At 41.0% G+C, this 27,818-nt stretch overlaps 2 protein-coding genes across 9 annotated transcripts in view; both read left to right on the top strand.

Moving 5' to 3' along the window:
• The window catches only part of LOC108233456 (DNA (cytosine-5)-methyltransferase 3A), a 48,635-nt gene extending 42,852 nt beyond the window's left edge, over window positions 1–5,783 (top strand). For all 7 annotated transcript variants that reach the window (XM_017411943.3, XM_017411942.3, XM_017411941.3 and 4 more), the window contains one exon: window positions 219–5,783. In XM_017411943.3, the coding sequence (XP_017267432.1) occupies window positions 219–360 (142 nt within the window). In that variant the 3' untranslated portion in view covers window positions 361–5,783. The remainder of the gene's footprint in view (window positions 1–218) is intronic.
• Window positions 5,784–6,830: 1,047 nt separating this feature from the next.
• LOC108233498 (dihydropyrimidinase-related protein 5) lies at window positions 6,831–27,578 on the top strand. 2 transcript variants are annotated; one of them, XM_017412026.3, is made up of 14 exons: window positions 6,831–6,929; window positions 13,833–13,947; window positions 14,956–15,105; window positions 19,567–19,725; window positions 21,926–22,105; window positions 22,269–22,337; window positions 22,630–22,674; window positions 22,761–22,836; window positions 22,930–23,086; window positions 23,220–23,361; window positions 23,563–23,705; window positions 23,780–23,987; window positions 24,972–25,152; window positions 25,234–27,578. In XM_017412026.3, the coding sequence occupies exons 2-14, from the start codon at window positions 13,837–13,839 to the stop codon at window positions 25,317–25,319; spliced, it is 1,707 nt and encodes a 568-aa protein (XP_017267515.1). In that variant the 5' UTR covers window positions 6,831–6,929; window positions 13,833–13,836; the 3' UTR covers window positions 25,320–27,578. The 2 variants fall into 2 exon arrangements, with proteins under 2 accessions (XP_017267515.1, XP_017267516.1); XM_017412027.3 differs by having other exon boundaries at window positions 6,856–6,954.
• Window positions 27,579–27,818: the final 240 nt, after the last annotated feature.

Genomic DNA, 27,818 nt, shown 5'->3' with positions numbered 1-27,818 from the left:
ACAGAAGCACGTTGATTTATTTATCTTTTTTATGCACTCACTATATTCTAACTTGTACGTACTCAAACCTTGTTGCAAACCCATCCAGTTGTTAACCATTACTAATAATAATAAACAGCCTTATTAGTTATTAAATAACCTAATAGCTTTCTCTGAGAACGGTGTGTTGACTCATCTTGTCACATCTTTAAAATAACTAAATGTCTGGGTTGTTTCAGGGTGTTTGGTTTCCCCGTCCACTACACCGACGTGTCCAACATGAGTCGTCTGGCCAGGCAAAGGCTGCTGGGACGTTCCTGGAGCGTCCCCGTCATCAGGCACCTCTTCGCCCCGCTCAAGGAGTACTTTGCCTGCTACTAGTTACACACCAACTCTCTCTCTCTCTCACACACACACACACACTGATTACAAACGGAATGCAGTTAGTACATGAAGGTTGGTCGATGCAGAACGAATCAGACTGGACACACAGAAACAAAAACACACACAGACTGCTTCCCCAGATCCTGTGTAGACCACTGGTTGACCTTAGTCCCCTGGTGCTACCTTGCTGATTTATAAACACACACGTGCAGGGTTTCTGTACTGTAAATCTTCATACACTCACTTCCTGTTCCAACCTTGAAACTGATGTCTTCTGGCTTTACTGTGCTGCAATAGCTGGAGTTCAGTCCTCCAGGGGGCGCAAGACGAACGTAGATGCCCCGACTTTCTGTTTTTAATTTCTCCCTGAACACACCAACACCAATGAATCCGTCTGCTATAACACTTAACTGAAGTCATACTTAGTGACAGCGCTAATGGTGTTTTAAGGTGCAATGAATACGAGTACATCCAAAAACACACACACACACACCAGATAATGCTTGTGGTGCTAGTCAGGTTGTGATGGAGTCCAAACGGTGCCACTTAAGTACGACACTTTTACAGCTTTTGGTGCTCTTTGAAGCTTAAAGGTCTCTGGTTGTTTCCATTCGCTGCGTATTTTGTTTCCCTCAGTTAAACTAGAAGTAGAGGAGAAGGGTAAACATTAGCACCGTATTTCGTGTCCATGTTTGTGTAAAACGGAGTAACAAAAGTCGAAGCGGTCAGATAATTTAGAGTGACTGCAGCTAAATCAGGTTGTAACATTTCATGCCTCGTCTTCAAAGAGCTGCTCTGGTTCTGCAAACGATCTCAGCAGGTGAGTTTCAACCAGTTCTCTCACAAAAACTCTTTAACTTCTCCTAAAAACATCCACATTTTTCCTGAAACACTGAAAGGAATCAGTGGAATACCTCATTCCAAAATAATACAAAAAATAAACCTTCATGAGTCCAAGAACAGTTTGAGGCGTCTTTCTGGAGCCCAGCAGGAGTTGTGGGTGAAAATAACATTTGAGATTGTAAGAATCCGTTTAAAAAGATTTACTTCACTGACGGTTCCTAAACACTTGATTTGATTAAAATTAAGCTGTTCTGTATTATCTGCAGTTGACAAGAGCTAATGTGTGTATTTTTCCATTTTGACTTATTTAGAAGTTCTTGATCCTGGAAACGATGTAGTGACAGAAAGGCGTCTGTCGGCACGGATTAACCAAAGAAGGAGGACGACTCCTGAATCCGTCTGCAGGAAATATTCTTAGGGGGAGTGTTCGAATTTTACTTCTAATGTGAGCCCCTGGGCTGCTCTGTACAGAGTAAATGTGCAGCAGCGTGTAAATGAACATAAATGCACGAGAAACAAACCCTGAAGACGAGAGAGAAAGGAATTACCAGGAGATACAACATGAATATGAGCTTTAGGATCACTGCTGGCTGCGCTCACTCCGCCCTACAATCAGCCAAGGAACCACAGAATTTGTGAAACAATCCAGTATTTTGGTTCCTCCTGGTTGTGTTGGTGCTCTGTCTCTTTACTTTCCTCAGTAAATATAATGTCAGCATCGGACCAACGCATATCTGGTACCTCTGCCTCCGTGTACGTTGCTTGTTTACCCACAATCCTTCGCGTCTCGGATCGATGCCTCCGTGCGCAGCCACGTTCCAGGTGTTTGGCTCCAACCAGTCAGGTTGAACTCATCTTCTGAGATCGTTTCTTCTCTCAGAGCGGCGCTGCGTGTAACAGATTTTAAATTAAAACATGAAAGGATTTTGAAGGGTTCAGTATTTCCCGTTTAAAGTCCGCTCCTCTTACGGTGCAGCTTCTCTTGTGCCTCAGCTCCAGCATTGCTTCTTTTTTTGTTTGTTTTGTTTTTTTTTAACTGGTGAAAACGTTCATCAGACACTGCTTCATAAAAATTGTGCTTCAGTTACTCAACAACATCCACTGAAATCAGAGGGAGACCTTTACTCGAGGCACTATGCTGGTTTTCTACTTCCTACGACTGAAACAGATAACCCTGGATAAATAATAAATATGTCCCTAAATAACACAACTTCAAACTTCTTCTGGAAGTTTATTCTGCCTTTTGCCCACTTTATGTGCTGGGATAAACTCAGCCGCTGCTTGACTTTAAGTTAAAATAAAAAGCCAGCAAATATAGTGGCTTCTCATCCAGTCAGGCAGATATGTTTGTAAAACTTTCACACACACAACAGGAGAGGCGTCCATTTACTGATGTGTGGTTTATTTACATAGGGCTGTCTTCTGAGAAAACTTCAGTCTGGTGCTTGTGGTCTTCAAATGACCATCTTTTCCAGAAAGCCTTCCAGTCCTCCTCAGAGACCAGCTTTCAACTAGACTCCTGCGGTCTATGCTGACACACTCTTTAAGTCACACACACACACACCGTACATGCACAAACAAGCCAACAATAAACCAGCAGGTTCACAGTTTTTTCTGTCATGTTTACTCTCCGTTTATACAACCAACCTTCAGGTGCTTTTTAAACTCTGCTCTTTTTTACAGTGCTCTTGCAGGTCTCTCTCTCTCTCTCGCTCACACACACACACACATTCAGTGCTGGCTTCTTCTAAATCCTACACCATCAGCACACACACACACACACTGTGTTATTTACCGGCCGCCTGTTGCCATCAGGCTTCCCACAGCGACGTTGGGTGTGACATCATCACCCTGCGACGCTTGGTGCTCCCAAACCCCCCCCGCCCGTCCAGTCCTTATCTCCCCACCTGAATCCTCCCCAAACATCCCCCGCCACCACCCCCCAGGTGCTGCATGTCAGTCAGTCAGTGTAATCTCTGATTCCATGTTAGATTAGGGAGTAATGATAATAATAATATGGTAATAATAATTACAATAATAATTTGTTATTGTGTGTGTGTACTGTTCCAGGTTGGTGCTCAGTTCAGTTCAGTCTCAGCCTGCAGAGGGGAGAGAAAGAGGCTAGAGAAAGCATATATTACAGTTAGTATAGTGACTTGTTCTGTTGTACCCGAGAAGGCCAGAGGAAATTGTGGAAACGATGAGCTGCACGATGCTCTCAGACCAGAGATGAGTTGAACAACTGCTGAGGTCAAATTCATCATCGTCGTCATCATCACAGGTGATTCTGAACCAAGTGCTTTCCTGTCGGGCGTTAAGGGTCTCAGAAAGAGTTACAATCAAAATGTTGGACCTTGGAAAGTAAAAACAAGAGGTCTGTTTGACAAAATCTGATTTATAGTTTCACGGATGTTTGTGGTTCATCTTTAGTTTAGACAAAAATAACTCGAGCTCTGGGACAAAATAAAAACTGGTGCAGGCAGATCGGTTAAACAAAACCTCATGTTGATGTTTATTTAACTTTTTATTGATTGATAACAAGAATGAAACAGTACAGCTCTTTCTGCTTCAAATATCAGGTCACACTCATGCGTTTTTTTAGAGAGTTACATTTGTCTTGTTGGGCTGCAAGAAATATTTAGCAAAAAAAATAAAAAATGTAATCCAAACCCACGGAATATCTTCAGATGATCGATAGGACTGTTAAAATCATGGTCAGAAACGACTCAGTGTGGAAGAAATGCTGCATTAATATTTGTCTGACTATAAAATCATGGAGCTTTCTCTTAATCATATGGTTTATTTTTACTTTTAATTTTAGTAAAGTCGGCCACTTTTTATTTCAGATACAGTGCCTTGAAAGAGCACGAAGGAAGATAGTGTGTTCAGGCTGTGTTTTAGTGTTTTGTATTTAGGCCAAAAATGTTAAATTTGGTCTAATCTGAGCAGAGCGGCTTCTTCCATGTTCGCTGTGTCTCTACACTCCTCGGGTCAAACTACAAACCTAAAGGACAGATTTGTGGCGTGCAGGACTAATAGCTGTCCTGTGGACAGATTGTCCCTCCTGAGCTCCTCCAGATTTACCTGGCTGCTTCTCAGATTAATAATCTCCTTCCTGTCAGTTTAGGACGGACTGATGATGGATTGAACAGTGGCTCAATGAGATGTTTTATAACCTAACCCTGTCTGCTGTGTTCCTTGGTCTTCATGATGCCGTTTAATCAGTAATGTTCTGTAACGAACCTCTGAGGCCTTCAAAGAACAGCTGGATTTATACTGAGATTAAATTACACACAGGTGGACTCTTTACTAATCAGGTGACTTCTGATTGAAGGGGCTGAATACAAACAAACACCACACTTTTCAGTTTTTAATTAGTACAAAAGAAATAAAAATATAAATAATTAACATAAAATCTCAGTTAAACACCTTGGAGTTTGTGGATTTAACGTCACAAACGGTGGAAATGTTCAACGGGTGTGATTCCCCTTTCAAGGCCTTGTATATTTGTTCATATTTTAATGGTTTCTTTTACAAATATTAACTTTTTTCACACATATTTGTTCCTTTTTGCATAAAAGAGGATCTACAGTCTTTTTCGCTAATATTACGGTGCGCTTATGTAGCTTCTTTTTAATAAAAATAAGATGTTCTGAAATACAATAATTTATAAACGCCTCCAAGATATAAATTCTGGTCAAAATATTTCATTTTGTTTTTTATTTTAAAAGTAGTTAATAACTATTGCCAATATAAATCTGAAATTTACGCTAATAAGCAAAGTTTTAGCACAGTAAGTTATGAATATATATCTAATACATATATATGTGTACTATATGCTTTGATAAATTAAATCAGGACATTTTGATCATTATGAGGATCTTATTTATCAATTTAACAAATGTAAGGGTTAGGGTTAACCCTAATTAAGTGAAACATTTTTCAGATTCTTGTGATCATCGCCTGAGCCCAAACAAAGACTGAAAAGCACTTCCTGGTTCATCTCATCCCGAGCAGTTTTTAATTCCCATCGGTTTTTGTTCCAACCCGTTTCTGCCTGAGAGCGCGGCGCGACGAGGAAAGGAGTCGGCGTTTCTAAACGACTGGTGACACAGTGATGATGTTTCTGTTCGCCTAGCAACAGCTTTTAGGCTGAGTGACGCGCTGTTTTCAAACACTGATACACACTCGAGACAAACACACAGTAAAACACTGCTATCGACACGGAGCAAACGCCGCTCGCACACACACCCAACACCTCCAAACACAACGCTGCGGCGCATGCAGACACTCATCTCATGGACTTAACGGAAGATGAGCTTTTAGGAAAAGGAAGACCTGTTGATGTTTCAAAAGGTGCTAAAATTTTATCTAAAAAAAAAAAGAAAAATATATTGTTAGGAGTATAAATCAAGTTTGTCTTTACAATGACTGTATTTAAGTTTGTTGTAGTTATGAAAAGGCACTATTATTATTTTACTCTTGTATGAATATGAACTAATTAAAAGGCATTTTAACTTTGTACTTGAACTATGTAAGAAATGACCGGTGAATAAAAAAAAGACTGTTTCTTGTGATTTGATGTGATCCGTCTGCGTGAAACCTTCGCAGTTTGTTTTCTTTATCATTTTATTTATCTCTGTTTGACGTCGGCTTGATGCCGAGTCACATTTTGATCAGTTTGATGAGGCAGGTTTAAGTCTGAATTAAGACATTTCTGGTGTCTTGAAGGTACTTGTTGCAAAAATACAAACACTGGTCCGAGAAAATATAATGAAAGAAACAAAATCCACGCCATTTTCTCATGTCTGATGTGTTCCTAAATCCATTAATTTGCAAACAAATATTGTGAACGGCAGCCATCTACCACCTGCTTTTCTTTAGCTACGGCTCAAACGAAGTGACGGAAAATTAGCTCAACAATGGCGACGTCCATTAAAGAGCTGTTTGGGATCGAGTTGGAAAAAAAATAAAACCAGCTGAGCCGCATTTCAGAATTGTCTATGAATATATGGATATATTGCCTAAATGAAATCATTAAACTCGGGTGTTCCAATCACTGCCACGGCCACAGGTGAATAAAATCAAGCATCTAGGCGTGCAGACTGCTTCTACAACCACTAGTGAAAGAATGGGCTTTTTGAAGAATGGTCCAACATTCCCATAAAATCTCCTAAACCTGTGGAAAACCTTCCCAGAAGAGCTGAAGCTGTTATAGAAGCAGAGTGGGCCAACATCAGATTAAACCCTGTGGATGAAGAATGGGATGAACTCAGGTTTATGTGTGAAGGGAGGCGAGTGAATACTTTTGGCAATATATTGTATCTGGGAAACTACAGGAGTAAACTCTTTCAAACTGCACCATTTGATTCAGTTCAGTTTAATCTGTTTTGTGTTTTCATTTATTGGTTTTATCAAAAAATATCAGTAAATATTGGGTGTCAATCAATATAGTTCCAAAAAGCATTTGAATGCAACATGGACTGCCGGCGAGTCACGCCCCTTTTTTTTCCATCTGAGCGACAAGATCCTGCCTTCATGGCCATCTTCGCTCTGATTGGCCCGCCCTTCTGTTGCTCCGGTTCGAGATGCATCTGATTGGCTGCAGCCGGACAGTCAGCCGAGAAGCATCTGCGGCTCGCGCTGTGCCAGCTGTCCTCGCGCACTCGGCTGCTGCTCGGTAACTGACAGAAGCTCCGGCGGAGGAGGAATCCATAAAAAAGGTGACGAAAAAACACAAAAAAAGAGGTGGGGAAAGCTATAAATTACGATGTCACTGCGTATGTTTTATTGTTATTAGACAATTGTCCTTAAAATAGTTGGATTTTACCGCAGGAATTATATTTTATATGAATAAATTGCCCATTAAACGTTTATGATGGCTACGTTCGTGTAGCTAGCTAACCGTTAAATTTCCCTCCCTCGATTCAGATTCATGTCAGGTTTGTTGCTTATTTTTTTATATTTACCGGCTGACACCTTTAATTAATAAACACGTACGGCCAACCTTTGTTTTTTTTTTTATTGTAGGAGGCCAAAATGAATGAATTGAAGTGCAAACGGGAGGCTGTCAGCCTTCGGAAATGTGGGCGAGATGCGATGGAGTGCGTCTAAAAATGCGCGATCGTGTGCGTGTTTGTCGCTGTTTTTAAAGGGGCTGTGTGTTGCATCTTACATAAGACAGTCATTGTTTCTCTGCTATCTTATTTTTTCCTTTTTTTATTTTGCCAAAATACGTGTAGTCACGGTGAAGATGATGGCGAAGATCCAGCATTGTGCGGATCTGTGGTGATTTACCTGCAGGGTGTGAAGGATGCTGAGCTCTTTGCATGGATGTGAGACTCTTCCAGGTGCAGAACAATGAATTAAACACATTAAAAAAACATCCTAATTAATTGCTCTGCATGTGGTGTGCTCCATCAGGAATGCATACAACCCCCACTGGCAAGAAAAATGTGGAATCACCTCTCTAGGAGGATGTTCTTTCTGTTTAATTTTGTATAAACAAATAAATAAAGCCTTCTTTTCTTGTGCCATTAGAAAACAGTAAAAAAAGGAAATACATATAACTGCTGTAGACGGGTACAGATCGATTGATTTTTCAGATCAAGGAATAAAATATGGAATCACGATTACTACTGCTTTGCACCACCTCTGGCTTTTACAACAATTTTAAATCTCTGAGGCGTGGACCCGACTCATGTCAAGCAGTGCTCCAACTCGTTGCTGTTTCCAGGTCAGCTTTGCAGGTTGATGGAGCGGTCGTCTAACGAGACAGCTGGGGGTTCGATTCCACCATTCCACCTGTGTGCCACATATTGAAGTGTCCCTGGGCGAGACGCTGAACCCCTCTCAATCAGTGTATGAATGTAATCTAAAGCACTGATTACTGATTATAGACTGATTTATTCAGATTGGCTCTGTAGAGATGTAGTAGATAATGGGAGTGGAGAAATGAGGACAGACTGTGTTGTAAAGCGCTCTGAGCGGCCCGGTTGGATAGAAAGGCGCTATATAAGTACAGTACTATTTGCGAGCCATGCCATGGATGTTATATGTCTGTCTTGAAGGAAGGTTTTCACGTCCTTTGCCCTGTGGCGTGATCCATTATCATCACTGATGGGGTCAGAAAAGTGTCCAAAATTTCAACGTAGACTTTAAAGATGTAAAGACTTCCTTTTCCCTGAAACGCAGCCCAAATCGTCATGACTGTAGAAACGTCTGTTTTTCTGGTAATGATGGCTTTTATTTGGCTTTTCTGTTTGTGAATCCCTTTCCTTTGAAGGGATTTCTTAGAGACGTCGACTCCACTTTCCGCCCGCTCATTTCTCATTTCTTTAATTTTATGTTTCCAAGGATCTAAGTTTTCTATCTTGACCCCTTGACGTCTTCCTTGGTCGACCGGTGTTTATCTGTTTTACAGCTTTCCCATTTTGTTCGTACCTGGCCCAGATGTTAGACACAGCTGGCTGGGAACAACCAACATCTTCTGCAGCATTTCTCCTCCATTTCTCTCCTGTTGGAGCCACGATTCGTGTCAGTCAGAGCTCTTTTTTGACTAAAGAATAATAAACAGATTTAATTTGATCCAGGTGTTTGTTTCAGAAATGCAAATTACAGACTGATTTTTCCTCTGAGTTGAGTGATTCCATATTTGTTTGCCAGGGGTTGTATGTTTTCTGGATCATTTCTTGCTATAAAACGTTAAATAATCTTTAACATCATGGCTGTAACTTCGATCTGCAGTGTTGCCTCTTAGTATAACATTATCTTTACATGGTAAAACGTTTAACTTTTTGATGGTTTTGCAGCCAACCTTTGGTTTGGTCCGATTGGTTTCTGCCTGAGCAGGTCTTTGCTCTGCACACCTGTTTACCTTTAGAGCAGCAGCCCTGGAACTGCTGAGTTATTCCTGTCAAAGCACAGGAGCACAGGTCCATCATCAGGGCAAGTTTAAAACAAATGAAGATATTATTTACTCTCCCACTGTGTGATAAAAGCCCTCGTGGTCAAACGAGTGATCACGTTGTTTCTGCAGCTGCTGGTGAAACATAGGTATGTTTAGGTGTGTGTGTGTGTGTGTGTGTGTGTGTGTGTGTGTGTGTGTCACTAATTGCATATTCATCCATACTTCCCCCAGCACCAAACATCATTCACAGAACATCCCTGTGTGTGTTTCTGCGTGTGTGTTAGTGGGTGTGTGTGTGGTTTACGTCTATTTTTATCTCCAACAGTCTGTAAATTTGTTTGATGCTTGTCTGTTCTGGCTTTTAAAATAACTGCAGACACACACACACACATACACACCCCAATGCACACACACACACACACACTCATGGCTCACATATATTGACTGTGACACACAAATGCACCGTGCACATCGTCCATCCCCATGGCGGTTACTACACCCAGATCAAGCAGGAGTCAGCAGCTGTCTCCTCCTTTCACACCCACACACACACACACACACACAGCTTGCACAGCTGCAGAAGCAGACATCTGAGGATGTCAGCAGCTACTTTATCAAATATAAACAATATAGTAACAATATATTTATAATCATTTCTAATTTCCCTGATTGCACACCAGAGGTTTTTTTCTGTTTATGTTTTATTTTTATCTATTTATTTATTTCCTGCTTTCTGTTGGTTTTCTGACTGCACTTCATGCCTCTAACATCTAAACTGACGGCAGCTGAATTAGAATAAACATAAAACATACAGAAATGTTTTATAGGTGAGACAGCTTTATTTATATGGACCATTTAATACACTCTGTACCTCAGATGATTTGAAATGATTTCATGTGACATTCTGACATGAGTGTGTAGTGGTTCATGAGATATTTTACTAACAGTCAGACAGATCTGACTACAAATAGTTATTGACTAATTTTTTAAACTTGTATGACATAGAAGCAAAAAACCAGCTCTTAAAAAGCATCGAAACATGACTTCTTGTGGGAGTTTCATCAGAGCAAGCACAATCAGAAACAGTTACAGGGAGTGATTTTCTGCACAGTTTGCTTATTTTCGGTTTGGCGGTTGGGTTTATTGGTATGCGGTGTTTGAAGCTGTGTTTTGTGTGTTTGGTTTGACCCGAGCGATGAGTCGGTGTGTGAGATGGGGTGATGTGACGCTCCTTCCAGCTCCTCGTTTATTATTCATTAACACCCCGTTAAAAAGCTGCATGCAGGGAGCAGAACAGTCAGGGTGGGTCTCTCTGTTTATAAGGTTTCTAAATTGTGTCGATAAGGTATTGGAGTCCTTTTGAACCTGCTGTACACACCCATGTGTGTGTGTGTCTGTCCGTTAAATCTGCTGAGATGCTGCAGAAAAAGCAAACACGCATTAATTGTTTGTTCGGTGCAGTCTAATAAATCCACGAAAGATTACACGCAAATTAAATTTGGATGGCTTTTCAGAAAAGCAGCTTTTTGATTGAGTTTATCTTTATCTTCTGGAGAGGAATCTTCCAGAAGATAAAGAACTAATTTAGAACTAATTATGTGTCATTTATTATCTTTCCTACATTACTGTATTTAAAACCTAATGACAGTGTTATCAGCTGGTACTCTTAAAGCTACACAACCATCTCCGCCCTGCCATCTTGTTTTAAAAGTCTCTGACTCCAGCCCGGACCGAGACATTGTCCAACAGACCGAGTAAAAGATGCAGAAGTGAGCGCGACAGAAGGAAAACTCATTAAACTTTCCAAACCGGATAACATTTTTCCTCATGAAACATTACAAAGGTGTCAACTTTTGCTGCATAATCCCTCAAATTTCAAAAATCAGTCTTATTTCTTCTCAAGTTGCTTCATGTTTCTGTTTTTGTTTATTTTTTATTTCAAATCTCTTCAAGTTGACTCAAAGACCCAAAACATCCACTAAAATAAATTTTAAAAAATTAATAATAAAAACAGGCATGATGTGAAATATATCTGTTTGTTTTTGCTTGTAGTTCAGAAAGATCAACTTTCTGTATGTTGGTAAATATTCTGCAGTCTCTTAAAGCTGCTGATTGGCTGTCAGTTCACAGGGGTCAGAGTTCACGGGGGTCAGAGTTCACGGGGGCCCTAGTATGGATGTGAGGCTCTGTGTGGACGTCTGAGTACAGCCCATCAGTATTTAAAGTTCAAGCTCAAGGATGTTTGTTTTCTGCGTTGAAGAAAACCTAAATCCATCAGCTGGCTCTAAGAGGTTAATCTCTCCCTGAAACAGCTCCGGAGCTGTGTGTTTTTGTGTCAATTATATAAGTCGACTTTAATTTCCTCTGGCTTTAAAGTGCTCACAAACACACAAACCTCCATCCTGTGAAGTCAGCGTTTTACTCCCCCGTCTCAGAGACAACATTCAAGTTAAAAAAGACCAAACCCGATTTAAACGTCACTTTCTTCTGTCTCAGCTGCTAAAAGCTTCACTATTTCATATTTCATTTTTTTTGTCTGCACAAAAGGAGTGTGATCAAAATGTAATAAATTAAATGGAAACAAGACATTAAATTTGCAGTTAGTGAAGCCGTAAAGTGTTAAAATGAGATTGCATTTTAGAGGTGAAAAAGACTCTGCGTTCTTCTAGAGATTTTACTTTGGAGCCTGAAGATCTCCACAAGTTCATCACTTGTGTTTTCATATGAAGACTCAGGAGGACAGCTGTGTTAGACTGTATCACTTATTAGGCTGTATCAGAGATAGATGCTGATCAACAGAGGGATTTTAGTCAGCCGATGGTGGCCACAGGGTCAGAGGTCACAAAGGTGCAGGACTTCAAGGACTTATGGTCCACTGTCCAGGAAAACGGGTGTAAAGAGGTGAAGAAGAGAGTCCAGGCAGGATGGAGAAAGGTTTTAGGAGTGATTTGTGACAATAGGGTGGCAGCAAAGGGCAAAGGTCAAAGGAAAGGTTTACAGACAGAGGTGAGAGCAGCCATGTTGTTTGGTTTGGAGACAGAACAGGAAGTGTCAGAGCTGAAGATGTTGAGGTTCTCCTTGGGTGGGACGAGGATGGACAGGATTAGGAATGAGGACATCAGAGCTCCAGCACAGGTTGAAGGACTGGGAGATAAAGTTAGAGAGGACAGACTGAGATGGTTTGGACATGTGCAGAGGAGGGACAGAAGGATGTTAGAGACAAAGAGGACAGACTGAGATGGTTTGGACATGTGCAGAGGAGGGACAGAAGGATGTTAGAGACAAAGAGGACGTATATGGATGCAGTTAGAGAGGACATGGAGGACAGAGGACGCAGAAGACGGAGTTTGATGGAGGAGGACTCACTGTGGTGACCCCTGAAAAGTCCTTTTAAAGTCATGCAATTATTGCTTTATTTTGTTAAAGCCATAATAGTTGTCAAATATGTGCGTTAATGTTTGTGTGTGTTGCCTATTTTTCCTTTAAAAGCGCTCCAGTTCTCCAGAAAACAACAACAACAATATTTTATTCTGCCTGTTTGGCCCTCAGGGCATTGCTTTAGTTCTCATCTCATATTCTTTGTCACGTTTTCTTCTGCAGATTAATTTATTTTATTTTCCCCCCTCATTTATCCCGCAGTCAGTTGGAGTCTGATCTGAGTCCAGATTATTCCTGTGTGGTTTAAAACACTCAGTCGTTGGATCTTTACCGTATATTTAAAGAACCACAGAAGCTCGTTGCTTGACTTGCCTTTTAGCGTTAGGAGCAGTAGCTGTTGATGTCACTAACTTTCACTGAATTTCATAGAATACCTGAATATTTACTTATTCTTTTCTTTTTTAAGCTGATCAGCTTGAAATTCAGTTTAATGAAGAAACTTCCCATCATTTTTGGTATTTTTTTTTATATAAATAGATTCTTTATTCTCTCATCATGTCTTGTCGGAGTTCAGATTTCAGGCTCCAGATATTTTCTCTTGTCATCATTCTGTCCCCTCTCTCCTCTCCTTCCTCTTTTTTTTTTCCTCCTCCGCCTCTTTGTGTTGTTTCTGTGTAACTGGGAGGCCATTGTGTCCCGCCATCAAACACCCTGCGTGCAGCCATCCGTGCAGGAAACACAGAAGAACTGTTCCTGATGCCGTTATTCGACTAGAAGAGTCTGGATGTGTAGCTCAAAACGTGCTTCTTCAACTCTGCTTCATGCATGCTTCTGCAAGATCACTTCAACTTTATCAAGAAGCCTAAACATCCAGGAAGGCATTTTGTTCTCAAACTCTTAGTCAATGAAGTAGAAATTAACAATATTAGTTATTATTAGTGCTTTAGATTTGTTGTAGTGAGTATTGCACAAAAAAAATAAAATGCTTAAACATGGTTGGGCATTTGAGGGTCCTGTCCTTTTTAAGGCTTTAAATATTTTCCTCCTTATATTTTGTTTTTGTGGCTTCAGTCCAGTATGTCAGCGTTTTAGACCTACAACGGTTTTTATTCCGACTAGTTGTGATCGTCTCTCTTCACACACCTTTTGGATTTAAAGCTCCACGTTGTGCCTTAACCGGATAAGTCTTGGTAAAGTTCGTGGTATTTAATTCAAATGAGAACATTTAATTTACTTCACAGTGAAACGAGTTTGCTCTAAAAACTTGAAGAAACAACCGTGTTAATGCTTCTGTGTTTGTCTTTAACATTGATTTTTTTTTACATCTTTTCTCCTGTAGGACTATGGCTGCTAACATGGGGGCTATGCGTATCCTTATTAAAGGAGGAAAGGTGGTGAACGATGACTTCACACAGGAAGCAGATGTTTACATCGAGAACGGCATCATACAGCAGGTGAACGCATTACGACGCTCGCACGGCTCCGAATTCCTTGGAAATTCTCTCACTGTCTGGCGTATCCTCAGCCGCTGGAAGGACTCACATCTCACAACACTACGTTTGAAAAAGATTTAACCACTCAGTGAACTCTATAACACTGATTGCGAACACTATAATTAGCTCGCAGGATGTTGTCATGGTGATAACCATCGGTTTATTTAAAGAGGCTCCATTTTACTCAGAAACATGGACGACTTGGCCGAGCTCGTACTGAAACAGGAGCTCAACACCAATGTTACACACAAGTTTTAACAGAAGGCCTTCAGTTCCAACTTATACGAACATTTATTGTGTTTTAAAACACACTGTACCAAAAACAAAAGAAATGTTATGAATATTAATGAACTGAGCCCAAAAAGATGTTTTTAAGTTGCATTTAAGAAGACATGGTTGGTTTGTTTGTTGCAGGATTTACACACTTCTGTGTAATATTTTATTTAATCAGATTTTACACCGTTTTCATTCCCAGGATCTAAGAATGATGCCATGGAAAGGAGGCATTTTACCTCCATCATATTAGTAACGGTGTGGCATGGTGGTGCAGTGGTTAGAGCTGTCCCCTCACAGCAAGGTCACCGGATCGCTTCCCGACCTGGGTCCTTTCTGGGTGGAGTTTACGTTCTCCCTGATCAAAAACATTCATGTTGGGTAATTGGTAACTCTAAAATTGTCCCCAGGTATGAGTGAGAGGGTGAATGGTTGTTTGGCTCTATGTGTCCCTGTGATGGACTGGAGACATGTCCACGGTGTCCCCTGCCTCGTGCCCAGCTCCCTTCGACCCAGAAAGGAGAAGCGGGTAGATTCCTGTTGTTTTAACGTACCACACAAAGCTGCTCAACCTTCATTCATCGCCACAGATCCATGTGAAAACTATAAATGGGCTAAAGATTAGTTCACTTTTGTATTATGCTGCGACACACGTGGGTTACGTTGTTGAAATTGTGCGTTTGTGTTGTGTGTCAGGTCGGGAAGGAACTGATGATACCCGGTGGGGCCAAGGTGATCGATGCCTCCGGGAAGCTGGTGTTACCTGGAGGAATCGACACCTGCGTGCATCTGCAGCAAACATTCATGAACGCCAGCATTCAGGACGACTTCTACAGTGGCACCAAGGTACACACACACACACACACACACACACGCATGTTGTGTCTCTCTATCTTTGCAGGGACTTTGCAGAAACAGCTCATACTGTCTTACCGTCTTTGTCTTTTCTTTACTCAAACATTCACCCCTGATTTGAGTTATTTTAGGTTTTATTACCTGTTTTCCAACATCATGAACTCTTATCCTTTAACACTAAAACCATGTTTGAACTTTAAAATTCCCTTTGTCTGCCTGAGGGCTGCAGTTTGGGCCACATGAGTGAAGTCTGGTCAGCTTTAGGTCCCCATCATTACAGTAAAAACAATTACACACACCTAAAAGATTTCCTTTGTGCTGATTTGTTAGTTTATTTCCATGGTGGTTAATGTTTTGCACTAGTCGTCTAAGACTCAGGGGGAAAGATGAAGATTTAATAAGTTGGAGATTTTAAAATTCAGAGAAGAGAAGCCTAATTATTGCCCACAGCATTGTTCGTGTTTTTTGGAGGATGTTTTGGCCTCTTTGTGTTGATCTCGTCTAACATTTATTATTTGTTACCCGAGGCAAAGTCTCAGTGTATGTTTCATTTAAAGAGGCCTACGGTTTCATACACACATCATGTTATTTCAACTAATTTTACACCATTTCCGTTCATTTTTAAAGCTTTAAGTTAAATTTTGAGGTTTAAATGTGTGACTAAGGAGTATTTGTACTAAATTCTACATCAATCTATCCAGAGATTATTAAGATATTTCAGGTTGCATCAGAGTTGTGGCCAAATAAACCATCACCATGAATTTAAAACCCGTCTGTATCTTTAATCTTTGACACACCGGTGGTGCATCATTGCAGGGAAATCTGCTGTCGCTGAGCGAATCGAAGCCTGGGATTCATTTAGCTCAAACCGAAGTGTGTTGAGAGGAGTTTGAGGAAAACTGAATTGTCTGAACGCCAGCCTCCCCCCAGCCATCTTACCCGCCGCCCTCGCTGCCATGGCAACTAACCCCCTGCTCCTGTATGGGAGAGGAAAAGCACACATGACCGCGGCGGCATTGTGTCATCCCTACGCTGGCCGTGTTACCATGGCTACGGCTCGTGCATTCCTGATGAACCCCCAAAACTGTTTCCCTCTGCATCCTCTTCCCTCCCCCCCGAATGCTTTGTAACAATCTGCCCCCAAGTTTTCCTTCCACCCGTCCACCCCCTCTGTGCAGGAGGACAGTTTCTATAACAGTGTTTAATGGTTAACCCGAACACACACAAGGTCACAAATGCACAAATTTCAGGGGCTTTTAAAGGCTGATAGAAGAATGCACAGAATAAAATGCACATCTACGGATCTTTATGCCTTTATTTGCATTTAATGGCTTACATTTTATTTGTTGGGATGTAAGTGAAAAGCTAAAAAAAAAACTTTTAACTTGTTCCTGTCAGGTTTAATAGTAAAGGACCCAAGGATGCAGACATACTTGAGGACTCGATAAATAAAAGAGGATTTAATGTGAAACAAAAACTAATGGGGAAGGAAATGCGAAAGAAATCAAAAGCTTGAGGCGCGTACGAATAACCAGGCAGGGAGCAAACCAAGATGACTGACTGCAGAGAGGTGAGGACTGGCAAAATAAAGTCAGGTTCATACTTTACTTTATACACACTGGACATCGAGCGAAGGTGACGCAATCACGCCGTCCCTCATCTGGCGTGGTGTTGCAATTCGTTGTCCTGCACCTCCCAGTTTTTGTAACTTGGCGTGGACTGCCCACACCGCGCTCCATTCAGGTGCAGGTTCATGTTATGTTGCTTATCAACCCTCTGAATCATTGCTAGTAGTAGAAATATTAACACCATAAGTTAAAACATAGTTAAATTTGATCAGCTGTCACTGTTATTCAGTCCATACATCCTTAGGATTACTGAAACAGGACATCGCCCTGACATTTCCAGAGCAGCATCTGTCCTGGTAGGCGCCACAGAGATCGTTTTATTTACCTGCAGTTTGAAGAGACGAAGGAAGGAGAAAGGGGAGGTGTTAGAGGTGATCAGAGAGCAGCGGAGGTAATCCGTCTACCTGAGGCGAACATCCAGAGCCTTCCCTGTTTTTAACAAACTGCTGTATAAATATTCAGCTGCAGCTTTATTTCCTGCTGTCATGCCAGCAGACAGACGCTCATTTTCATTCATTCATCCCCTCCCTGTGTTCCTGGGATTGTTTTCACAGGCTGGGGGTCTTAAACGGAGCGGGGCATTCATATTAAACACTGTTTGTGTGTCTGGTTTAGTGCTCTGTGTTATAACAGTCTGAAGTGTGTTTGGTTAATAAATGTCCTAAAATAACAAATTAACCTTTAATCCTTTCTGAATCCACATGTTTACATAAACATCACTGCTGCAAAAAAATCAACATAAATATACAAATAATTTCATTATCATGTGATAAGAACAGTAAAAGTCAGTCATGTTTCATGTTCTGTCTGTTCTGATACGGTTTTTAATCCAGGATGGGCTGGAAAGCAAAAAGGAAATTATTATGAAATAATTTCACTTTTGTTCCTTTACGTGGCAAACCCAGGATTCTCCTTTAAAACTGTATGACTTTCTGTGGACTTTATTGTCATTCGAAACTGTGTTTAATCCCAAAACCAACCTGATGTTAAAACCTAAGGTGTTCCTTCAGCACCTGGTGAATTTCTTGTTGTGTTAAATCTTTATTTCTCGAGTGTTCAGGTTTCGTTCCTGTAGTTTTTCTGGTTTATTTCATACTTCCTGCTCGTTCCGTTCCTTGATATCCCGCCTGCAGCCACTTTCAGTAAATATGCTTCTTTTTTAAAAACATTTCAGGGTCAGATTGTCATCATTTCCTTGATTTCCTCTCTCAGTTCAGCTCTTTTTGGATTTCTTTCCTCGTTTTTCTTTTTTTGTCAGCGAAGCGTTTTAAACTGACCTCTGACCTACAACACGAGGTTCCTGTAATCATTTGACATAAAATACAAACATTGCGTCACATCTTTCCTTTTGCCATTTATATGATATATTTGTTAAGTTTGGATTGATCTTGTCTTGAATCTTTTAGATGTTTTCTGTAATGATAGAACTGGGTTAAAGACTTAAAATAGAGAAAAGTTTCATCTTAAAGTGTAAGTTTACTAATTTAGCAGAGGCTTCTCACTGATCCTGGTATTTATTCTCTTTGAGGCGTATTTATAAAAGTCTAAATTTGGATGTTTCTGTGATAACAGGTTTTAAATATTGCCTACAAACAGGACCCTGTCAGCTTAAAAACATTTCAGCGATCAGACATAGTTTTTTATTCTCACACCGAGTTTTTCTCTTTGTGCTCCTCTCCTGTTTTTTACTCTTCCTCACCCTATTTGTGCTTTTTTTATTTTTTTAGAAGCAGACTGGCAGTAAATGTTAATTTAGACCCTGCAGGCAGACAGCCCAAGTCCCACAATCCCCGATCTTTCACGCTCCCATGCACACACACACACATTTGCATACTCTGACAGTGATCAATGACGCCACAGCCTTCGTGGCCGTGTACGCCGACGTCTCCTCTGCTGACGCCGCGCGTCCTCCTGGCTGGTTTCTATGGTAACGAGATACCTGAAGGCTCATTGGCAGCTGGAGCTGTCACCTGAAACCAGAAGGTCCCGCCTCGTCTGTGACACGAATGAAACTGGTGCAGAAATGATTAAATTTAGCTTGGTTTTATTCTGGTTCATTACCACTGAAGTCTCTGTTGCAGGAGGCGGAAACAGACCACATTTAATTTTATCTGTTTGTTTCACTTCTCAGTTACGATTACAATTCAATTTTTATGTCATTCCTCACTGAGAGGACACTGAGTGAGGGACTCGATGGAGAGATGAGGAGGAGGAGGAAAAGGGTGGGGACATGCGACAGAAACGGCTGAGCCAGTATCTGTTGTCATGGTTACACAAAGGAGCATTTACCATTTGGACAAGTCGGACACGCCGCTCTGTTCACGTCTTCTTTCTGACTCTCCTTCACCTCGTTTTCACATCTTTACAGCGTATTTTGAGATTCTTTAAAACCAGGCGTTACGTTTAGATCGACTGAGGTTTTTTTTTACAGTTTTCTGAGAATTTTTATTTTATTTCAGTCTGTTCTCCAGCTTGAACCTGGGCTGTTCAAGTTCATTTTAGACTAAACTCAGAGTTTATTCATGTTTTATTTTGTAGTCAAGTAAATTTGCATCTTTGCAGTAAATATCAAGATATTTGCAATGAGGAGCTGTTCTTCTTTCCCCACCTTATCTTTGTTGTTTTCTGATGTGTGCAGTCAGTAAATAAAGGACTGTTTGATGATGAGGCACCAGCTCATAAGAAAGCTTTTATTGTCACCGGACAAACAGTGTCTGTGTGCTTTACACTGGAATCATTGTTCACGTTTCTAATCAGTCTGTCTGCCCTTTGTCACCCCTCTGTCCCCCGTCCTCACCCCCTGTCCCACTCTCACCTCATCCAGGCGGCTCTGATGGGCGGCACCACCATGGTGATGGCTCTGGTCCTGCCTGAGCAGCACTGCTCCCTGCTGGACGCCTACGAGAAGTGTCGAGCTCTGGCAGACGCCAAGGCGTGCTGCGACTACGCTCTGCACGTTGGGGTGACCTGGTGGGGGCCGAAGGTAAGCCCCGGTCGGGACTCGAGAAGTAGGCGGAGTCGCAAAACACCGCCAGACAGATATGAGCCACATGAAACCTGCAGCTGGACGGCCAATAAGAAAGCTCCGTTAGCTGTCCTGTTTCAACCCTAACTGGCATCAAATGTTCACAGCTACAGGATTAAAGGGGCACTAGTTAAAAAAAAAATAAGGCTAACGAAGCTTCAACTAGTCAACTAGTGGGTGTTTAGGGCATTACCAGCTAACTAGTCAACATTTTTGGCACACAGATGGACTAGTTGACATTTTTAAGTGCACTAGTTTAGTAGTAGGGCCACAAAACGCTTTAACTAGTCAACTAATAAGTCCAAATTTGACCAGTAAATGTAACTAATCTACTGGTAAACATTTAAGGTGCACTAGTTGACTAGTTCACAATTTTAAGTGCACTAGTTAAGTAGTAAGGTTAGAAAGAGCTTTAACTAGTCAGCTAGTAAGGCCAAATTCGTTTTCACTAATTGACCAGTAAATATTTCTGGCCTTACTCGGTAACTAGTCAACATTTTAGACACACTGGTTGACTAGTTGACATTTTTAGATGCACTAGTTAACAAATAAGGCCAAATGATGTTGCATTATTTGACTAGTGAATATTTTGATTACTAGTGCAGCAAAGTGGCTGACTACTATGACTTTTGTTCCAACTAGTTAGGCAATAGTGCCATTAGTTGGGATAAAAGTGTTACTAGTAATAGTGTTTGCTGAACTAGTTGACTGAATGTGGAACGACTGCAGCGCGGTGGCAGATGTAGTTGAATGAATGAATGAATGAATGAACAGAACTAAAACATTCTTTGCCTTTTTACTCAAAAAGCTCAGTTTTCTGAATAAAGCAGCCCAACCTTTTTCCTATCTGGTTCTAATGCACGTTGACCTACATTAAACCCGCAGGAAGTGGGTTAATGCACATGCTCAGTGAGTTATCCTGCCGTATTCAGCCTTTGGCCTCGGAGTCTGCACTGAATCATCTGCTGGACGTGTGCACGTGTCACATCCTGTTACATCAAGTCAAATGTTTAATGTCAGCACGCCACATTCTCTACAATCAAGCTGTTCTTATAGCGCCACGATGCAGTAAAAATACAACCTGGACTTTGTTTGCGTTTTTGTTTTATCAGTTCTGGTTGGTATTCAGGAAGGGATTCGCTCCATTTGTAGATTTTACTGGAAAATATTACAAAGTTCCAAGCAGACATTTTTTGATTCAAGATTCTTTTTGGAATGCTTTGTCTTGAATTCAACTATATTCAAGTTATAGTTTATTAAAGCATAAAAATCAATAAAAAATGCAATTCTCTTGTAGAAAGATCTAAATGTGTTTCTTCATGAAGATAGATTTTCAGAATAATTTACTCTCAGATGACTAATCATCTTACTGCTACTAAAATATATATTTTTTTTATTATTGGCATCTTGGTTATTGAATTTTTTTTTGGCTTGTCTGATAAGAAATAATCTTACTTTCACCAAACAGATTGAGTTTGTTTTCCTGTTTGCTCATAATCTTTAAGTAACAGTTCATCAGAGGTGGAGCCTTTGAAAAAGTGATAATATTTTTGACCTTAATCCAGAACTTTGTGTAATCTGGATGATTTATGCAGCGTTTGGCAAAGATAAACTGCTCATGTTCGTCACACAACATTTAAACAGACGGAGTTAATTAAAAAACTAAACGATTTATTGTGTTTTCAGTCAAAAACTGAAACACAGGAGGCCACAGCGAAAAACTGATGCTGGTCGATAAATATAGAGCTACTGTTGTGCAGAAAGTTTTTTTTTGTCCATATTTTGCTCCTTGAAACTGTGGTGTGTGTGTATGTCTCTGTCTGTGCTGTTTAGTGTAACAGCACATACTTTATGGTTTTCTTTCACTTCAGTTTAATTGTTTTAAACTGATTTTTCTGTGAGGCAAACGCCCCTGTAGGGTCGTGATAATCAGCAGCGTAAATCCAGTGTGATCTCATTCCGGCTGCTTTCCAAGCTCATTTCATGCCCCATATAACAAACACGGGCAAACATACCCCTGCACATCCACACACACACACACACACAAGCTTTATCTTTCTGACCACATTCATACAGCCTAATGCACTTCATCAGCTGCCAAAATGCAAGAATAAATGCTTTACAAAAACACACAACCTCTGATTTCTCCTTCAAACAGGTCCGAAATGAGATGGAGACCCTGGTGAGGGAGCATGGAGTGAACTCCTTCCAGATGTTCATGGCCTACAAAGACCTGATGATGCTTCGGGATTCGGAGCTCTATCAGACGCTGCAGACCTGCAAGGACATCGGCGCCATTGCACGCGTCCACGCTGAAAATGGAGAGCTGGTGGCAGAGGTGCTCAGCAAACTTTGAAACTACTTTTCATGACTGACTTCATCCATACGTCCATTAGAACAGAAAAAAGACTGTTCCAATCCTCCCATTAACTAGCCTCCTTTCTAAATCAAGGAAGGTTTTTACCAACCTGAAGTTCAGCGATGGTTTTCTGTGTTTTCAGGGAGCCAAAGAGGCTCTGGAGCTGGGCATCAGTGGACCAGAGGGAATAGAGATCAGCCGACCAGAGGAGGTCACTTTGCAGCAATTACTATTTCTCTTGTAGATTTAACTTTTTTCAACCATTAGAATGAACTGATCCAATTTGTACAAAAAAAAAACCCCTGCGAAAATATTTTATTCTTACACGTTCGTTGTACCTAATTCTGTAAAATCTTGATCACGTTAAGTAAACTGTAGATCTTTTATACATGATGTACATTTATTTTTATCAAGTGCTACGTATGAATAAATCTTTTAGGCTTGACCTTAAAGGTTTGATAAACTAATGTTTACCTTTTCATTTTATGTGTTTTTGGCCGCAGCTTGAGTCTGAAGCTACTCACAGGGCCATCACAATCGCCAACCGGGTAAAAACTTCAGATGTTATCACTTTGTCTCTGTGCCGTTATTAATTAATTACTAAATGAGTTACTGAATTTGTCTGTGGTTCCAGGCCCGCTGCCCCATCTACATTGTGAACATGTCCTGTACGTCTGCTGGAGACATGATCGCTGCAGCGAAGATGCAGGGTGGGTGACTCCTCCAGTCACAAAAACAAACAGCAACTACAACCACAACAAAGACAATAAGACAGTTGTCTCTCGCTGTCTTTATCTGTGCAGGTAAGGTGGTCCACGCAGAGACCACAGTGGCTCACGCTGTGCTGAACGGAATGCAGTATTACCACCAGGACTGGGCTCACGCCGCCGCTCACGTCATCGTCCCGCCTCTACGCCTGGACCCAAACACGCCCAGCTACCTCATGGGCCTGCTGGGAAAGTATGCAAGCATATGTCAGCACTCTGCTGCTCTGTTTTTAATTAGAATACTCATGATAGCAAATTAAAGCAGCTACTGTCTGCAGCGTTTCTGTTTGTTGAACGTCGATGCAGCGGCTTTATTCTGTTTGCAGTGACACTCTGAGCGTCGTGGCTTCAGAGCACCGTCCGTTTCTCACCAAGCAGAGAGCTTTGGGCAAAGAAGATTTCACTAAAATCCCTCACGGAGTGGCTGGAGTCCAGGACAGGATGAGTGTCATTTGGGAAAGGGGAGTGGTACGTCCACACACACAAGACGGGATGAAAATTTATTTGCATTTAGTTTTAGCTTGCGTCACAGTCACATTAATGGAGCCGCCTCTATTGAGACACTACTGCTGAGTCACAAGAGATGAAGGATGATGTGTTCTTAAAGCAAGCAGCCATATTAAGATGTCAGCGTTATCTTTGTTCTCTACATTTGCATCATGTCTGCAGGTTACAGGGAAAATGGATGAGAACCGTTTTGTGGCCGTGACCAGCTCTAACGCCGCAAAGATCTACAACCTGTATCCACGTAAAGGACGTGTTATCCCCGGAGCGGACGCTGATGTCGTGGTGTGGGACCCAGATGCGACAAGGTATACCCTCGTATCTCATCATGTAGATCGTTATTACACGATTCAGGGCAACATTTCCTCTTCTTTGCGTGCAGGACGATCTCTGTGAGCACTCAGGTGCAGGGAGGAGACTTCAACCTGTACGAAGGGATGCGCTGCCACGGCGTTCCTCTGGTCACCATCAGCCGAGGACGTTTGGTGTGTGAGAATGGCGTGTTCATGTGCGCCGAAGGATCCGGGAAGTTCTACCCGCAGCGCACTTTCCCCGACTTCCTCTATAAGAAGATGGTCCAGCGAGAAAAGGTGGGTTGGCTCTGACTGCCTCTGCGGCAGGACGGCAGGACGGCAGGACACACGCTGTCCTCTGCTGCGTCAGCTGGCAGCTAACTGCTGCAGAGACACTCAGCTGGGTGTGTCTGACAGGGCGCGGAGGATTTAAGGTCTACATAAACGTTCGCTGACTCTGTTTTCCTGCTGCTGGAGTCGTTCTGGTTCTGCTTCAGTTTACAGACGGTCAATACGCAGTTATTTGAAGGTGAAAACTTTATTTAAGTCAGACAGATTGTAACGCTCGTTATCTGAAACCATTTACTCACTTCTTGTAAAATATTAACTGTAAACTACATCAGTCAGGATCTTAATGCTACAGGAAATCCAATAAGAAACACTATTTCTCAAAACCCCTTTTTAGGATAAATAGGAAAAAACTAATTAAATGATTTGGGAATTATTACATTTCCAATTTATGAATAAAAGCTAATAATTGCTGTAGTTTCAAAAGCAAAATTCGATGTAACTCTGGCTTCAAATAATGCAGAAAATTATATTTTGGATATCCAGTCTAAGTAGAATGTGATTATTAATATTACTAACTTATTATTTTAACTACAGCTTAAGAGTTCTCCTTTAACTTAATTATATAAAGTCGTCTTTATTTGCAGCTTACGCTGAGTGTTATCAACCAAACTGTTTTTATTTTGCACATAATTCATCCTTTCAGGCTGGAACTGCAAACAGGGACATTTGTGCTCAGCTGTGCTCTGAAGATGAATTATTAAACTGTAAAACCTTTTAGCAGAAACAAAACAATGAAATATCAGCAAGAATTTACACAGATATTTTTATAACGCTCATTAACAGATAATATTAGATTCATGTGAGCAGCAGTGTTGACTTTTCTCCCTTTACTCAGAATGTTTTTATAGTTATTGGATAATAAAACTGTTTTTATAAGATGTGTTGACGAGGAAAGCTTTTTGTCATTTATCCCTCCTGTTTCTGTTTCAGAATCAGGCCTATAAAAAGGTAGACAGGGATCCTTACTCCGGAGACGTGGCCAAGGTTGCAAACGCGATGAAGAAGGAGCTCGGTTTGGGCCCCATAGATGGAGAATCACCGAACAAACCCAGCGGTCGGGTTCACCAGGGAGGAGTCCGAGACCTGCACGAGTCCTCCTTCACTCTTTCAGGTTGATTAGAGCAAACAGTAACACTCGGGATCTTCCTGTTCGTGCCGTAACGCTGTTATATTTCAATGATTCTCCTTTTAGGGTCTCAAGTTGACGACCACATCCCGAAGAGGTCCTCCGCTCGGATCCTGGCCCCTCCCGGGGGTCGCTCCAGTGGTATTTGGTAATCGGTGGTGCCGGAGCTTCACCTGTCCGAGCCTCTGTGTTTCATTATATTTCCAAGCAACCAGGAAAACTGCACTGATTTTCCACCACAGAAACAGAGTTAAAAAAAGAGAATAAATTCAAGCATGAGTCGGATAGGTTTTGGTTTGCAAAAGTGACTTTTTAAAATCTACTTTGCGGTTAAATTGGTTTAACCTGATCAGTTATAGAAAAATGAAGGGCCATTTGTAAACCTAAACAGTTTTACCAAATTCAAGCTAATCGTACTAATAACTCTGCTCATTATGAATCTTTTGACCTGATTAGGCAGAAAAATCAAACTAACCTGTGAGAGATCGAAACCAGTACAGTTTTTGATGGTTTGAAGTGATGTTGACTGAATTATTAAAAAAAAAAAAATTAGTGGATTCTGTGAAATATCTTTCAGACGTGTCACAAACAAACATACAGTGCACTGTAGACGCCTCGGCTTTAGTTTCTCGTGAAGATGTGTTTGGGTTCTGTTTGTGATTAAGCCACCCGCTCCGCTTGGCGCCGCTGAGAGGGCTTTTTGTTTCCGGAGGACGACCAGTTGCTGTGTGGTGATGAAATCCAACTGCTTCGACACCGTGCGACCTCGCAACTCTGCTCTTTAAAAAAAAAGGAAGATTTGACTCCAACTGTCCTTAAACTTTCACTGCCTCTAACTGAACATATCCTCCGATCACCCCGAGCTGCAGCGGGGTCTGTCGGGTTTTTAAAATCCTACATGTGGGTTTTTCTAGGATTGTAAGTTTTGTCCTAGTTATGAATCCACAAGAGCTAAATGTAGGTGTTTTTATCATGATTAGACTGGCAGTGTGTGAAGTGTTTGTTCACGGTAGAGTTGATGGGGGGGAATGTTTTTGTCTCGTTTTTTTGCTAACCCAGATTATAACAATAAGGGTTATTGTCATTCACATGAATAGAGGCAGAATGCAGTTTCGTCTCATTCCAGAGGGATTACTTAGAGGCATCTGAGTAAAAACAATAAACACAAGAAACCTGCTTTTCAAAACACGCTCTGAAAAGATTTAAATCCGACATGAATATTTCTCCCTGTTTGTTTTGGTGCTCGTAAGGTCTCTCACCTATCACTTGTTTAAAACCCTACAGATGAAATAATGAAACAGAGCTGCAGTTTTATCAGTTTTGACTCACAAAGAACTGAAACTAATTTATCTTCCATCAGTTGGCTGGAGTCTGTTAATAACTCAAACGTGTGAGGAACACGTCTGACTCCTTTTTGTTCTTGTTCTTGTGCAACGGTGCACAGAAAATGAGTTGTATCCTGTTAAAGCTGCACCGCTCTTTATGTTTCAGTGCTGCTTTATCGTGTAGGGATTTTTTTTACCTTTAAAAATGTATAAATTATCTGTAAACTTTGGTAAAAGTGTTTCTGCTGATGACGAAAATCAAGAAATAATTGATGGATGTACGTTTTGCAGGTGCTCTCACAGCTGGGTTCTGTTTCAGAACAAAGACAGTCCAGATTTGAATTAAAATCCTGCAGAAACACTAGATTATCTCATAATAAAGCAGCTGATTCTGTGCAATATTCTGCTGTCACACTTTTCCACCACTGGCAGCTTGTTCACTGAACAATTCTGTGCAGAAATGAGCGTTAACTACCATTAGAAGATTTAATAAATGAGTCCGCGGATTTTATAAAACTGAAAGAAATTAGCAGGTTTCTGTTTGGATTGCCTCTGTATTCGTAGGAAGAAGCAGGTTTGTCGTTAGAGCAGCGTTTCAGCACAGAGCAGGAAGATTGAGCTGCACAGGCTGAAAAAATAAAACAAATATCGATCCTCTCACCTCCTGTTGATGTCTCATTCCTGCTGACCAGTATTATATTGATTCATGATCACGTCTTCATGTCTGAGTACTATATATATATTTAGAAATGTTTTTTTTTTTTATTATTATTGTTGGAGGAATAAACGTGCCAACGGGAACCACCTGTGCCACATTGCATGGAGAGCACCGTTTGGAGGCAGTAAAGTCTCCGCTGAAACCCACAGAGTCATAAAAACTGGTGCTTTTTTTCTATGGTCACTTATTAAACAGTGTTATTTTATTATTGGACATTTCTTTGTTATGTTGACGGCACTGTGACTGCTCAGTGGTTGTGTGTGTGTTTGTAGGTTCTTGTTGTGTTGGAAAACTTGTTAAAACTCCTAAGTGGCTGCTTGTTTCTTACCACAAGATTAACAGCAATTCAATAAAGACAAAAAAAAAAACGAAACAAAATGCAACGAGTCTTGATTGTTTTTTTCCTCGCTTTTCTTTCTGTCACTACACTAATATCCAGTTACAGAACTTACAGGTTGTCTGAGATTCAAACCAATTTGTCAAGATTTGAACAACTGCAAATGGGAAATAAATGTGTCTGACAAACTCAGCGTACATATTCCAGGGAGCGAATACAATCTTAAAATGGTGAATTGGTTTCTATATATAATATAAATGCACATAAAGTT

Source organism: Kryptolebias marmoratus, linkage group LG19 (genome assembly GCF_001649575.2).
Source record: "Kryptolebias marmoratus isolate JLee-2015 linkage group LG19, ASM164957v2, whole genome shotgun sequence".
Lineage (NCBI taxonomy): Eukaryota > Metazoa > Chordata > Actinopteri > Cyprinodontiformes > Rivulidae > Kryptolebias > Kryptolebias marmoratus.
The sequence above is the reverse complement of the archived record's forward strand: the minus strand, read 5'-3'. Positions and strand labels throughout refer to the sequence as shown.